The sequence below is a fragment of the Dendrobium catenatum genome, unplaced genomic scaffold, assembly GCF_001605985.2.
Source record: "Dendrobium catenatum unplaced genomic scaffold, ASM160598v2 fragScaff_scaffold_1021, whole genome shotgun sequence".
In the NCBI taxonomy this organism is placed as follows: Eukaryota; Viridiplantae; Streptophyta; class Magnoliopsida; order Asparagales; family Orchidaceae; genus Dendrobium; species Dendrobium catenatum.
The window spans coordinates 3,226,989-3,240,899 of record NW_021319483.1 but is presented as its reverse complement, the minus strand read 5'-3'; the positions used below and the strand labels follow the sequence as shown (position 1 = coordinate 3,240,899).

The 13,911-nt window shown below is 37.4% G+C and overlaps 1 protein-coding gene across 3 annotated transcripts; it reads right to left on the bottom strand.

The window, feature by feature from the left end:
• Positions 1 to 753: 753 nt before the first annotated feature.
• LOC110102019 lies at positions 754 to 13,462 on the bottom strand. Of its 3 annotated transcripts, XR_003701804.1 has the most exons (4): positions 13,272 to 13,462; positions 11,755 to 13,181; positions 4,523 to 6,691; positions 754 to 1,149 (listed from the first exon to the last, which is right to left on the bottom strand). XR_003701804.1 is itself a non-coding variant. In XM_028697888.1 (3 exons), exons 2-3 carry the CDS (start codon positions 12,799 to 12,801, stop codon positions 4,604 to 4,606), a joined length of 3,135 nt encoding a protein of 1,044 aa, XP_028553721.1. In that variant the 5' UTR covers positions 12,802 to 13,184; positions 13,272 to 13,462; the 3' UTR covers positions 3,695 to 4,603. The 3 variants fall into 3 exon arrangements, 2 of the variants coding, with proteins under 2 accessions (XP_028553721.1, XP_028553720.1); XM_028697888.1 differs by lacking the exon at positions 754 to 1,149 and having other exon boundaries at positions 3,695 to 6,691; positions 11,755 to 13,184; XM_028697887.1 differs by lacking the exon at positions 754 to 1,149 and having other exon boundaries at positions 3,695 to 6,691.
• Between the last annotated feature and the right edge of the window lie 449 nt (positions 13,463 to 13,911).

The window sequence follows — 13,911 nt, the reverse complement described above, 5'->3', positions numbered from 1 at the left end:
CTCTTATTTATAGGGGTTTAGCAGATTAGTGCATAATAACATAGAAACATAAACTAGTCTAGATGGTATGCACGTGGTCATTTGCTTATGATGTGGCTTGAGATGCCGACAGTGAATACTCCGCCGAGTCCTTAAGGGCAAGTGCCTTGGGTGAGCACCTTCCGCAAATCCACCAAATGAGGGGCAAATCTCTTGGGATGAACGGCAAGTCTTCTAAGTGAATGTAACTATGAATTTGGGACAAAATTAGTTGATTGAGCCATGACTCTGTGCTTCACATGTATGTGCGCCTCTTATAGCTTGGGTAAGGATATCCATCAACGGTGAATAACCTTAAGATAAGGAGAACTACTAAGAAAGTCGAGTCGTTGTAAGGCGAGTGCCTTTTCAAGTGAAGCTTGTTGAGACGAGTCCTCCAATTTAACTTGCTCCGAATACGCACATCCTTGACCTGATCCTCCGAGGGCGAGCTTCTATGCCGCAAACTCCAATAGGGTGAATACCTGCATATCTATAGCATATTTCTAGCAACTATTCCTCCGGACGAGGCTCATTTCTCAAGTACTTGCAAGTTATTTTTGTAGGCATATATGGACATACATTTAGTTTCCCAATTTATTAGCTCCTATGAAGACAACTTTTGAAAATGACAAAGGAATTATAAAGAAACATATTTAATAAACCAACCAAATAACAATTTGAAAGTAAATGGAATTTATTACTCTGTTTTAATATTGCTTTGAGAAGAGCGCATTTATCCAAGATTCTCATATTAACAGCTGGCTCCAGGTTCGTGGGTTGCCAAGAGTGTGAAGATATTGACCACGTAGTTGGCCGTTGCAAGCAATTACATGATACTTTAGATGTTTTACAACAATGGGTTTTTTTCACTCCTCGGTTTCATCAGTTACAGGAGTTACAAGATTCTTTAAGCAATTCTCATTATTGGGCATTACCATATTGTTATGCTACTTATCAGTGTTGGCGGAATCGTAATGCTATAAAGCATGGCCGAGCATGTTGCACACCGACTGTCATGGCAGCAAGCATTTTAGAAGCGTTTAACCAGCATTTCATTTTCAACAACCTTGAGCGCTGGGGTACTTCTCAACCCAATGGATTGTCTTCTACAACTTTTTGGCAAGTATTCTGTGAAGTGTTCAAAAAATCTCTATATAAGCAGTTTGCAAGTAAGTTAAAATGTTAAGTACACTTTTTATTGGTGTTCTAGTACTTTAGCACTATTTATTGTATTATTATTATTATTATTACATATTGATTTGCCACTACAACCTATAGATGATGAAAAAAGAAACCTTCACCATTGGAATAGCAAAAAAATCTGTGATCCGAAAATTCACGCTCCGGCCTCTCTGCAGCCCCTTTTCTTTTCTTCGGGTTGTCAATGAGAGTTTTAATGCTTGTGTTATGAGACAAATTTTCAGAAGTCATATTGGATTATGAATAAAACATTACCCAGAGATTTCATCCTCATTTTGCGAGGACTTCATAATCTCAGTTCATATTTACTATAGGTGCAAGCCCCTATAGTTAATTGCCCCTCCCGATAACGAGAGAGAGCATTCGATTAGGCAAGTCGTCAAACAGATATGTAATATTTGATGCATAGTAGCAACATCTTTATGTATTTAAGAATTTATTATTTAAAATTAAAAATTCAACACCTTGCACTTAAAGCGGATGGCGGGGGGACTGATGATAAACACAATCAAGATCTCATGGTTTTGTCGTCCCGGGCCATCATGGTCTCGAGTCTACTTATTCAGAGGAGGTAGTCAACACAACTTGATAGAAGGATACTTATTGTCAACCATGGGTTGCTTCATTCAAGAGTACCTTGTAGACTTGGGATAGATATTTATCTAAAAGGAAAATTTGGAATCCATCTTAACTAACACAGGACTTTGTGCCCTATCGGTCATATCATATTTATTCATTACTCAATGATTTAGCGATGTTGGGGAACTTACAGGCTCCGGCAAGAGACGTATTGAGAATGAATCCTAGTGATATTCTCGACCGGGCATTTGTTCTTTGTAAGCTGAAGTGATTTTCAGATTTGTCCACCTTAACAAACTGTCATGGAGGATGGATTGGTATTTTTGATTTAGGTGTTTAGGTAATTTATATCAATTTTAAATATTTCAAGTTTTGATGATTTTTTAGTTTCTTGGGGTTATCATGAGAATTTGTGAGAGATATTAAATGTTAGTGGTCCCCTCCAAATGAGATAAACATTCAACACGGTCATTATCGGAGTATTTATGGGCATTTTTATCTTATTAGTTGAACATTATCGACTCTGTCAACTTGTCAATAGAGGATCGAGTTTATTGCCGGCTTTATGCCTCAATTAATGAATTTTCTTTGTTATAAATCTTGAAAGCTTAATATGAACATATTAAAACAGATATTTTGGTCGACGTCGTGATCGTATATCTATGTGATCGTATATCTGTGTCGTATCAACTCCTATCTGCTCGCATATGAGGATTGAGCTTGAACTTAAGTTTATTATTTCACCCGCATAACATCCTCAGAAATCATGTGTGCATACTACACGCTCATCGGGGCCCATGCGGGTAATCATATTTTAATGCATGAGGGGGCATTTTTAAATATTTGATTATAATGATTTACACAAACGACTATTGTTGAAAAAGTGTGCAAGATTTCATTTTGGCATCTATAAGCGCCTTATGTCCGCTTGTACGAGCATTGCAAATCCGGTGGCGTTATTTACCAGCGTATTTTCATACAACATTTACAGATCATTGGCAACAATAGCATTAATGAACAACATATGTCAAGTATCATTTCTTTGTATCCGAAGCTAATGCCTCAACAATCTTAAGCTTCCCTTACAACACTTCAAGCTCAAATCATGCAACTCAAACTTGCTGATGTAATATTTCTTTATCTTCAGCTTGTCACAAGGTAGCCTCCTAAAAGTGTGAACATGATCGAGCACAATATAGTTTTCAGTGTCCCAACGATATTCTAGTATCTGACATGCACATGAAACATGGAAGCTTCTCCTACAACTCTTGACATAACAACAAGGAGTGACTTTTTTCAACCCACAATTGCAACTAATATCTTGAAAGTCCAGCCTCCAATTTTGCGATCTTCTCACCAGAATAATATACTTGAGGAGCCTATTCTATGCACTTACGATGCATATGTAGGACATTAAATTGTGGGGCTTGATCTCTAGATATTTGTTCTACACTCAAATAATGCAACATTTCTCTGGAAGACCTGATATCTCTGAAGATATAATAGAATGAGATATTATTCAACTAATCATTTTTTGACTCTACAGAATCATTCAACATTATATGTTTAGTGCCATAATTAAGACCTTCCTTTGGTAAAATATCAGCGACCTCCTATTGATCGGACCCCAACCTCTCACGTATACGGGTACTTAAATTTACCCCCTCACACTAAAAAAAGTGTGCACAAGGCTTACCTGTCTCGCCGCAGGTACCGACACGAGTTTCCTCCCACTGCGCTAAAAAAAGCAGACATAAGTGGTTGCTTGCCGCATTGCAAGTGCCAAGAACAAGGTTTGGGGATAATACCTTTGCGATCGGGTCAACGGCGACCATGTTGGCCAAGGACAACCACGATGAAAAAATGTACAAATATGTTTATTTTTTCTTATTTCTTCTTTTTTTTTTCCTTTTTTTATAATTATTATTATTACAAATAAAAAAATGAGGTTAGGGGATTCAGATGGTGTTGTGAGCTGCATGAGGAAGTCGGCGGGAATCAAGCATAGTGACGGGATCGAAATAGATCTTGACTGCACGGGATTTCGTTCGAATAGATGCAGGGATTCAACTGAAGCAGGGGAGCTGGATCGTGTGAGGTTGGGGTCCGATCAATAGGAGGTCATTAGATTCAATTGGTTGGAAGAAGAGGTGTTGGTTTAGAGTGGAGTAAACGTACAGGGATCGGGCAGAGCTCGACTGGAGGGAGAAAAGCTGTGGGATCGTCACAATAGCTAGAATCGAGGGCTGGGTCGTGAGTTTGGCTTCGACTGGGTTCATGAAGTTCGAACTGACAGAATTGGATTGAAGCAACGTGCATGAGGTCAAATTGCTCGTTCGATCGAGCAGAGGAGGCCAAATAGGGTGTTGGAGTTCAGAGGCAGCAGAGGGAACCGGACGCTGTGTGTGATCAGAGGTAATGGAAGGAGTTGGATCAAGCGGCTCTGGAGTGCGGGAAAAAGAAGAACAAAGCCTCGTTCGTCTTCTCATTTTATCAACACGAGCGGAGCGGAGATCATACAGAGAAGACGGAGCGGAATGGGTGTCGACATGCAGAGTTCATGTGGAGCACGACAGCAGACTGGTACTTAAGATTTGAGCGTTTTTTTTTAATGTTTAGGTCAACACATAATTTTCATTATTATTATTTAACTTAACTCATAAATCATAATACACCAATATTTTTAAATTTATTTATTTTTAATTGGATATGTCGTGCATACCTTGTGTTCAATGCATGTCAAATCGTATTCCTTGCATTCCAAAGCTTCAGTTGAAATTTTACATCTTAATGAAGATGGAAGTTACTTCCTTTGCTTAGAGCCGCTGCTACCTCTAGAGCTTTCTGAAACAAAGTCTTCCACTGAAGCGACAAGACTTGATTCTAACTTATGACCAACCACAGCTTCCCTCACCTTTCTAACAATCTGCTGCTTAATCACTGTTCTCTCAGCAGCTGAGATGTTCTTGCACAATTCCAAGCCTCTCAGAAACCTCACAACTCCGCCACCGAGTTTCCCACCACCCTTCTCCATATTTACCAACTTCTCAATCAATCCCAATGATAACATTCTTTCTATACAAGGCTTGCTTCCTGCCTCAACTAGATCAACTAGAAAGAGCATGTTCAGCTCCTTTGTCTTCAATAACTTGCTATCTAGCCCTTGTATTAATCTCTCTATGACTCCCATCTGTAGTAATCTGTTAAAGAACAGGCCACTTCCCTTCCCAAATATAATATGATGTAGAGCCATATATGCTGAGTCCTGTAAATCCTCTTTGAAGTATTGCATCATCCTGACTAACTCCAGAATAATATCAGACTTTAAAATCCTTCGGATGAAGGGTTCGCCTCCAGAGCATGTTAGTTTCATCAGAATGAAAGCAGACTCCGACCTTGCACGATCCCATTCCCCATCTCGGTTTTGCAGAAGTGAAGCTAATCTTTCAACCAAGTGGCTTTTTAAGATCATTTCGCAGATCATTGGGTCACTTGCTTTCTCAACAATAGGTATCATCTCCTGCAATGCCTCAGAAACCTGTTTTCTTTCCTTGCTAAGGGTCCTATCAAGCAGATCTTCAAATAGTTTAGCCTTAGGAGAACACGTAATGGTTCTATCTGAAATTTTGAACGTTTCAAAGCTAAGCCTAACATTCCATGGCAAATTGTTCAAGGCCCCAGGAGGAAGAAGACTTTGTTCATTCACCCCATCAAGCTCATAAAATGTCTTGAGAGCAACAATAGCATGATGCTGTGCAACCTCAGAGCCGTTCTTGAGGAGCACAAGAAGCCTCTTATCAATTCCGGAAGCCATCATCATTTCAACTGCTTTAGATTTGCCAGCCTTTGTAAGCGACATTAGAGATGTGCATGCGCTCTCATACCATTCCTCACTTTCTGGAGCAAATAGCTCAGCTAGCTGATTCATTGGAACGCTCATTAGAACCTTGTCAATAGTTGAAGTGTTCCCAAACTCCGCAATCTTTGCCACGCAGTTTGTAACAATTGCTAGACTTTGCAAGTTATCGCAGTCCTGTAAAAGACTCAGTAGTCTATCAATTGCAACAGTGCTTTCAAAGGAGAGGGCATGGTCACAATAATCTTCTTTGGTAAAAATGGTTGTGATAGTCTTAGAAACTGCGACAATTAGTGCTTGTGAGCCATTACTAGTTGAGATGAGCTCTGCAGCTCTAGGACCAAGTATAACACTGAAACTCTTTCTGCTAGCTTCAAGTTCAGAGATTGATTTGCTTGCCATGAGTGACTGAATGATGTTTTCCAAAGTATTGATGACTTGCATCTCCTGTGCATTAAGAAAGGACTCCATCTTCTCCTTGGAAATAAACTTAGCAGTCTCTTTTCCAAAGATGAAAAGCCAAGGAGCAATTGAGGCAGCAGAATCAGCAGAGGATTTCATAAGAATTCGGCTGATTGCATCTTCTGTTTTATTTTCAAGGTAGAGAGAAACCATATCATGAACATGATAGGATAACTGTGTGTCCATCTTGATTACTAGGGATCCTTCTACTAGCTTTGACATTATGAGGGGGAAGAGAGTTACTTGTCCTAAAACAGTCCATAATGCCTCTAGGCAAGCCTCTGGTACTGGTTCGGTCCACGAAATTGCAGCAAGAGCAAGGAAGAAAGTCCGAGACTGTTCAGGCATGGCTTCCAAGCTAAATTCAAATGAGCCAAAGATGGTTAAAGTGCTCTCTGAATTCTTTTCATTTGTATATGAAATTGGGCTTTCAGACCAAGTTGCATATGTTGAGAGGTTAAATATGGCCTTTTCCCATTTATCCAGTCTCGTCTCCTTTCTCAGAGCCTTGCCCATGACTGCAACTGTTAAAGGATGGTGGCCACAACGGTCAAGCAACCTTTCTGCAGTAGACTATGACAAGAAACATCGGAGTTTAGCTTTTAACAAAATATGAAATTGAATTTCGATTATATCTCAAAATGAAGTGAAGGAGCAATGAGTTGTTGCTCTGTTGAATTTCTTGAATGAAACTTACCCATGGCTAGTCAATTTAATCACTTCAACACCTAAATTTTTAATGAAAACTTAGATGAGATAACGGTGGTTTTTTAAGCTAAGATGGATTTTATCACAACATACCTAACTTCAGAGTAAAGTTACAGGAAAACCTAGGTTAGCTCCAGTGCATTGCTATGATGATTATGAGAACCTCGTGCGTTTTAAGATGGATACTAAACTATGAAGTCGCTTGCACAACCTTAAGCCTTCAGCTGATAGAAAAACCTACACAGGCTTCTTCTATTAATGCATTGCTTTAAAAAAAAAAAACTATAATTTGATTTCTGGATTAAACTACTGTGTGCAGCCCAGTCCCTATTGAAAAAAAGTAGGCACACGGGAGCAATGGTGATGACTAAAAATAAACTACAGAAAACTTAAAATAGCAGACAAAATTTACATTATTTAGGGAGATTATCTCACCTAGTTCATTAATGAGCAAAAAAATATTTTTTTTAAATCATAGATAAGAGCATATTATATGATATTTATTGATTTAGAGAAAGCATATGATAAGTTTCAAGAGAATTGTTATGGAGAGTTAAAATAAAAAAGGTTAATAATGCTTATACTCAAATCATTAAGAATATGTATGCAGGAGCTATTAGTTATGTTCAAACACAAGGTGGTTTGACCAAGTATTTTTTCTATTTCAATTTGATTACATCAAGGATCAACTCTAAGCCCATATCTTTTTGCTTTAGTCATGGATGTTCTTACTAGACATTAGCAAGATGATGTACCCTAGTGTATGCTTTTTGTTGATGATATTCTACGTTTTGATAAGACTAGAGAGGGAGTTGAAGATAAAGTTGAATTATGGAGGTCAACATTAGAGTCTAAAGGTTTCTATTTGAGTAGATCTAAAACCGAATACATAGAGTGTAATTTTAGTAATAATAGATCTAATGGGAGGATTGTGACTTTTGGCGATCAAATCATTAATAAGAGTACTTGTTTTAGATATCTCAGGTCTATTATCTTATTAATGGTATTCAAGTTGGATGGTTTAAGTGGAGGAATGCATCAGGTCTGCTGTGTGATAGAAAAGTATCCCTCAAATTTAAGAAATTTTCTATAAGATAGTGGTGAGACTTGCAATGCTTTATGGTGCAGAATGTTAGTCATTAAAAATGAAGCATAAAATTAAGTTAAGTGTTGCAGAGATGAGGATTCTTAGGTGGATGAGTGGCTTTACTCTCAAAGACAGAATGCGAAACGACAGAATGCGAAACGAGCATATACATGAAAAGGTTGGAGTTCCTCCAGTGGCAGATAAGATTAGAAAGAGTCGCATTAGATGGTTTGGTCACATAAAATGTCGGCCTTCCGATGACCTAATTAGGAGAGTAAATGTATTAAATTTAGTCTATGTTAAGAAAGGTAGAGGTAGACCTAAAAAGACCTGGTTAGAAATAGTATAAATGATTTTTTTAATTAAAATTAAATGAGAATTTGACTCTTAACATAACACAATGGAGGAAAAAGATTCATGTAGCCAATCCCACGTAGTGGGATAAAGGCTTGATGTTGTTGTTTTTTTATAACTAAGAGCATATCAACTTTTCTCACCGCCCTTTAAATTTTGGGAGTATAATAAATAAGATCAAATGTGGACTTCAAAACACACCTGTGGCATTGTAATAGAGGACTAATTGTAGTTAATCAACGCACTCTACAGGCTCATGAGGATCAATGGAAAACAAATTAAGTATATATATCCCAGAAATTTCCCATACTAGGAATGTAGTTCCAAACAAAGCATATTTTAATAATGGGGTCAAGATCTTCCAAAAGAGCAAGCTTGTGGGGTTAATTACATCTCAGATAGGGGTGTAAGTGAGTCAAGCTAACTCGAGCTCAACTCGATAAATGCCTCGTGAGCCGAGCTTGATAAGCTAAGGAGCCCATCTTGAATCAATCATGACTCAATTAGTTAGCTCGTGAGCCGACTCATCAAATATTGTTGTACATTACACTTCAAATATATTAGCATTCAGGAGTGCAAGTAAAATGCTATTATAAATTTTTAAAAATTATTTCTCACTTTTTTTATATCAAGTGATTTTATTATCTATCTTCTAATTTCTCCTTTTTTTTAATTTTATTATAATAATTATTTGAAACATAATTATTTTTTCTTTTGTTATAAATGAGTCAGCTCGTGAGTCGGCTCGAACTCATAGAATTAAGCTTGATCTTGAGCTCGAACTCAATTAATTAATCAAGCTCAAGCTAAGGGGTGACTTGAGCCCGACTCGACTCATTTACACCCCTAATTTCGGATCTGTCCTAAAACACTTGCAATTAAGGAGTCAATGCATGTGTTCAAATCAAGAATGATAGATGTAGTTCTAATAAGGTGAAAATCAGAATGAGCAAATGGTAAGAAAATAAAGACTAACCTAACAAGAGAGTATAACGCCCCCAACCAAGATTCCATAGTTTCGGGTTTGTCGATGTCCTTAGTTTACTTGGTCATGTGGTGACTAGAGGATCATTTTTCTCAATCATGAGTTACCTCATCCAAAGGAACCTCGTTAAACAAGGGTATGGATTTAGTCCTAGGCTAACAGATGGGAATTACACTCCACTAAAATATGAGAGAGAAACTCATATTGAACTTATAGTAGCGTGTGGTAGTGCTTGGCAGGGCTCAATGTGGTAGAAAAGATGGGATGAATGTGAAAAATATGAACATCTCCTTAATATGGTAGAGAAAATAGGACAAATACAGATATCTTTTCAAAGTGATAGAGAAGACATCCAAAGAGTAAGAAATAGCTTGATTGTGTGTGATCAAACAAGTCTGGATACCTTCTCAATGTGGTAGAGGAGATGCTAAAATGAGACTTACAATTTGGTTGCATGCGACCAAGAAAGCCAAATGTCTCCTCGATCTGGTAGAGAATACATCAAAGATAAGAAAGAAATCCCGAATATCCCTCAATGTGGTAGAGGAGACGCAAAAGGGAAGGGATGATGTGGAATAATAGAAAAAGATATGGAAGATGGGACTTATAACTTGATTGTGTGAAATCAAGTAAGCCCGATCCTTGTACATCTTATCAATAAGGTAGAGAAGATGTCAAATCTTAGTCGATGTAACTAAGAAGACCCAACTGTCATCTCAATGTCATAAAGAAAATAGAAGCTTGGACTTACATCCTGCCTAGATCAGGAATGCCAATCAATTCACCTAGTTGCGTGTAAAAGTATAAAGTGCTTCATTCATAAGGAAGAGGAGATGGGCACATCCTAGAGTGACTAGATGAAGATGGTGTCTATGTGTGTGTGGATTTTATGTCTAAGTTATCTATCCTAGGGTGTATGAATCATATACTATAAGCATACTCACAAGGGCATGATATAGTAAATGTCATCAAAGGATAGAGGATGACACAATATATGTCTAAGTCAGCTATTTATATCCCCGTGTGATGAGCCAATATGCTCGATCACAACTTCCGCTAAAATCATAAGTTAGTCGTGTTCTGTGTTTTAGTGGTCCTAACCTACAAGTGAGTAGTTTGTATTCGTCCATACCTTCACTAACCCAGGTAATATAAAAGTGTCACAGAGCCGCCAATATAATAATGAATCTAGTGTACAAAAATAGAAACATGTATAGAGGAGTGTCGATTCCTGAATTGTTCATGTTTCTAATATTTTCTATCGTAGGGTTCCCTACAAACAAAAATTAGGAACATGGCAAATCATGCCATATTCACATCATGCTTCATCCATAAGGACATAAACCTGTAATATTATAATCATTATACACATGTGAATGGTAAAACATAACTTATGACAATTATGCTTGTTGCAATTAAATTAAAATATTTATAATTCAGTAAATTAAAATTTAGCATTGAGTTCATCATTGAAATGGATTAAATTACCTATAACACAAATAAAACTATACCAAACAAATGTAATAAAGTTCTATTTTATTAAAATCAAATTTTATAAGGTATGATCATAGGAAGAAATTAGAAAACAAATGCGTACCTGAAATACTCCTTGAATTATTGTTAAGCACGAAATAGCAAGAATGCAACTAAAGCTCAATCTTCAGCAGTCGATAAATATATTGGATATATAGTCTAACATGCTAGATCAAATATGCACCAACAACAGAAAAGGGAACAAGCAACAAAACCGTTACATTGTATTGTAATGGGATATGAACAAATAGGCGTATATGGTAAGAAGCTCCAAATGGCTGTTGTTACTGATTAATATGAAGACTTCCCGTTTTCTAAATTGATGTCTACAGCTGAGGAGAGAGGTAGAGAGTTCAAATGATTTGCCAGCAAGTATCAGGAGAAAGGAGTTGTTCCACCAAGTGAAGTGTTGAAGAGATTCGTTGGTATTTTTATAGAAAAGCTGCTGCGGTGGAGATTTCAGCAGTTAGCTACTTGGATCAGTAGAGCTTTGTTTGACCAAACATTTTAGATCTTACATAATTTCTTTGGTAGCTGTAATAATGTATATTATAAGTCTATATACACATAATAACATGAAATCAGCTCCATTATTTGTTTTATATCTTAAATAATCCTTTTTGTAATGATGAACTTTTATATGTGATTTGTATTTTGATATCATTACTTGCAGGTAAACTACTTGTCATCCAAAACCATTAATTCAATACAGCTGAAATGGAAGGATAGGAACAAGCAAATGAGTAAAATATATATATTAAGGCATGTAGATCACTGGGCACCAAGTTAGACCCATTATGCTAGTGGAGAGATGCCTATTCAACCCAAAACTTAAACGCAGTTCTATTCAAAAACCAATATATTCAACAATTCTTCAATTTGAGACTCAATAACTAACCCCAACACTCTTACCTACTGTGACATTATATGTAAATAAAGAAATCAATCGATAGTTGTATAGACCCTTACCGGTAGCTCATCACGGCTGAGAAGACAATGGTGAAGAAGAATATCCCTGCTAATCTCTTTGATGTCATCTTTGCATATTTCCACCTTCTCAGCCTCTGTAATTTCAAAAACTGCCTCGTTCCTTGTGGTCACCAAATATTTACAATCATTGTTATACAGCTTTGCAAATCTCTCTACTATATCTTGCTCCCATACGTCATCAAGCAAAATTAACAAGCTCTTGCCTACCAATGCTGTCTGAAGCAAGCTAGTCATATCCTCCAGATCAGCACTCATCACTTCCTGAGAATTCTTTATGAAACCAATCTGCATTAGAGCCCAAGATATCCTCTTTGCCAATCGTTTGTGATACTCGATTCTATTTCCATTGCATGCTGCCCGGCTACACCATCGACCAAACCTAAGCTCAACAGCACCATGAACAAACCTAATGGGCGGACTAGATGCAACTTGACGAGCCAAGCAAGATTTCCCAATACCAGATAAGCCAACAATTAGAATAACCTTGGCTGAATTGTCCTCCTTCAGCAGCTTTCTTACATAATGACACTTCTTAGACACGGGATAACCTTGTTCAACAGTGACCCTTAAAAGAGGAGGCAGAGATTCTGCGTTGGATTCTACAGCTTTCTCTATATCGTCTGAGATCTTCTTCAGCTCAAGCCACCAAGTCAAATCATCTCTAATAGATTGAATCACCTTGGAAAGTGGATTACCCACCATGGAAATCCACACCACCTTACCAAAGCTCTTTGTTTTACCTTTGGAAAGTTCTTTTCTTGCCTTGGACAAATTGACATGCAATCTTTCAATAAGTGCACCCAAGCTAAGATGTTGGCGCTCGAGTTGGCTGTTATGAAGTTTATGGGCATGCTTTTGCTTGATGTTTTTAAACACATTCTCAAGATCACATACAAATAATTCAAGAATTCTGATTCTTTTGGGAGCTTCTCTGAGGTCTCGATAGGCTTCTTCTAGTGCACTGACAGCTCCCACCATGCTTGCCACAATTTGTGTAGCAGAAGCAATGGCTTGTAAGGGATCCATGGAGGGCAAATAGAACAATACAAGGAACTAAAAAGAACGCTTTTGCTTCACCCAACTTAAGGAAAACTGAATGCGCATATTTTCAACAATTAAGATTCAAAAATACTAAATCCAATCATCTTTAAATAAGGCCTCAACGTTAACAAAAATTGTAAAACTTCACAGTGGAAATAGTAATTCTTAAACCAGTAGACAACGTTCAAGGACATCTATCAAAAAATGCGGGCTACCCTAATCATACCGAGTTAAGGGTTTGCATAAGGAAACAGTTCCATGAAACCATAGATTCATCCGTTTACAGTAGAGAGAAAGCTCGGCAAGATCAATCTATAGTTTGGTGACCAATAATAACTATTCTACTTGAAAATTTCCAAGATTGCCTGCTAAGGAATTCAAGGAAAGAAAAAAAAAAGTTAAAAGAGAAATAAACGAAGAACTAAAAGAGCATCCTTTTTACAAGTTGACCTTACCGGATATTGTAATCCGAGAGTACCGTGATTAAAAAAAAAAAAAATTTTGCTGGGAGCCGATAGCCAACGACTGTCGCAGCTTCCGATCGTACAGATTATTGGCTATTGCTCAAGTTTCTTAATGAAATAATAGACAATAAAGAGTTGTGTAAGCCTTAGCTACTGCATGCACTGACAATGAATGTGAGCATGTTTATGACGGAATCTCGTTGGATGAAGATAATATAATATTTCCTCAAAATTAAACTGAGCATGAACTTTGAAATTCTTTTTACTTATTAAGTTAACATTATATGTATAAATACATGTTTATTATTATTATTATTATTTTATATATGTTGCGTCCTGGAGTATTCGCGGCGGTAGAGAAATATATAGTTTAACGTCTTAGCATTGTACGAAGATCCAGCACACAACCAGATAAGTGAGAGGGTGTAGCGTTCACAAGAGACACAAGAGTTTTTACGTGGAAAACCCCTGAAAAGGGGGAAAAACCACGAGGCCTGGTCCAGTTTGAATGAATCCACTAGTATTTGTAGTCGATTACAAATGAGGCCTTCTCCCTGAGAAGGCCTTGGCTTGATGTCACAAATGTACATCATATAGAGTGTATTACATTGTGGGAGTTACAATAAATGTA

What these genes read in the sequence shown, in the direction of transcription:
- LOC110102019 (XM_028697888.1), bottom strand. Translation starts at nt 12,801, where the DNA reads ATGGATCCCTTACAAGCCATTGCTTCTGCTACACAAATTGTGGCAAGC. An exon ending in TCAGCCGTGATGAGCTACCG is followed by an intron (nt 6,692 to 11,754) that starts GTAAGGGTCTAT and finishes TTCTTGTCATAG; the next exon opens with TCTACTGCAGAAAGGTTGCT.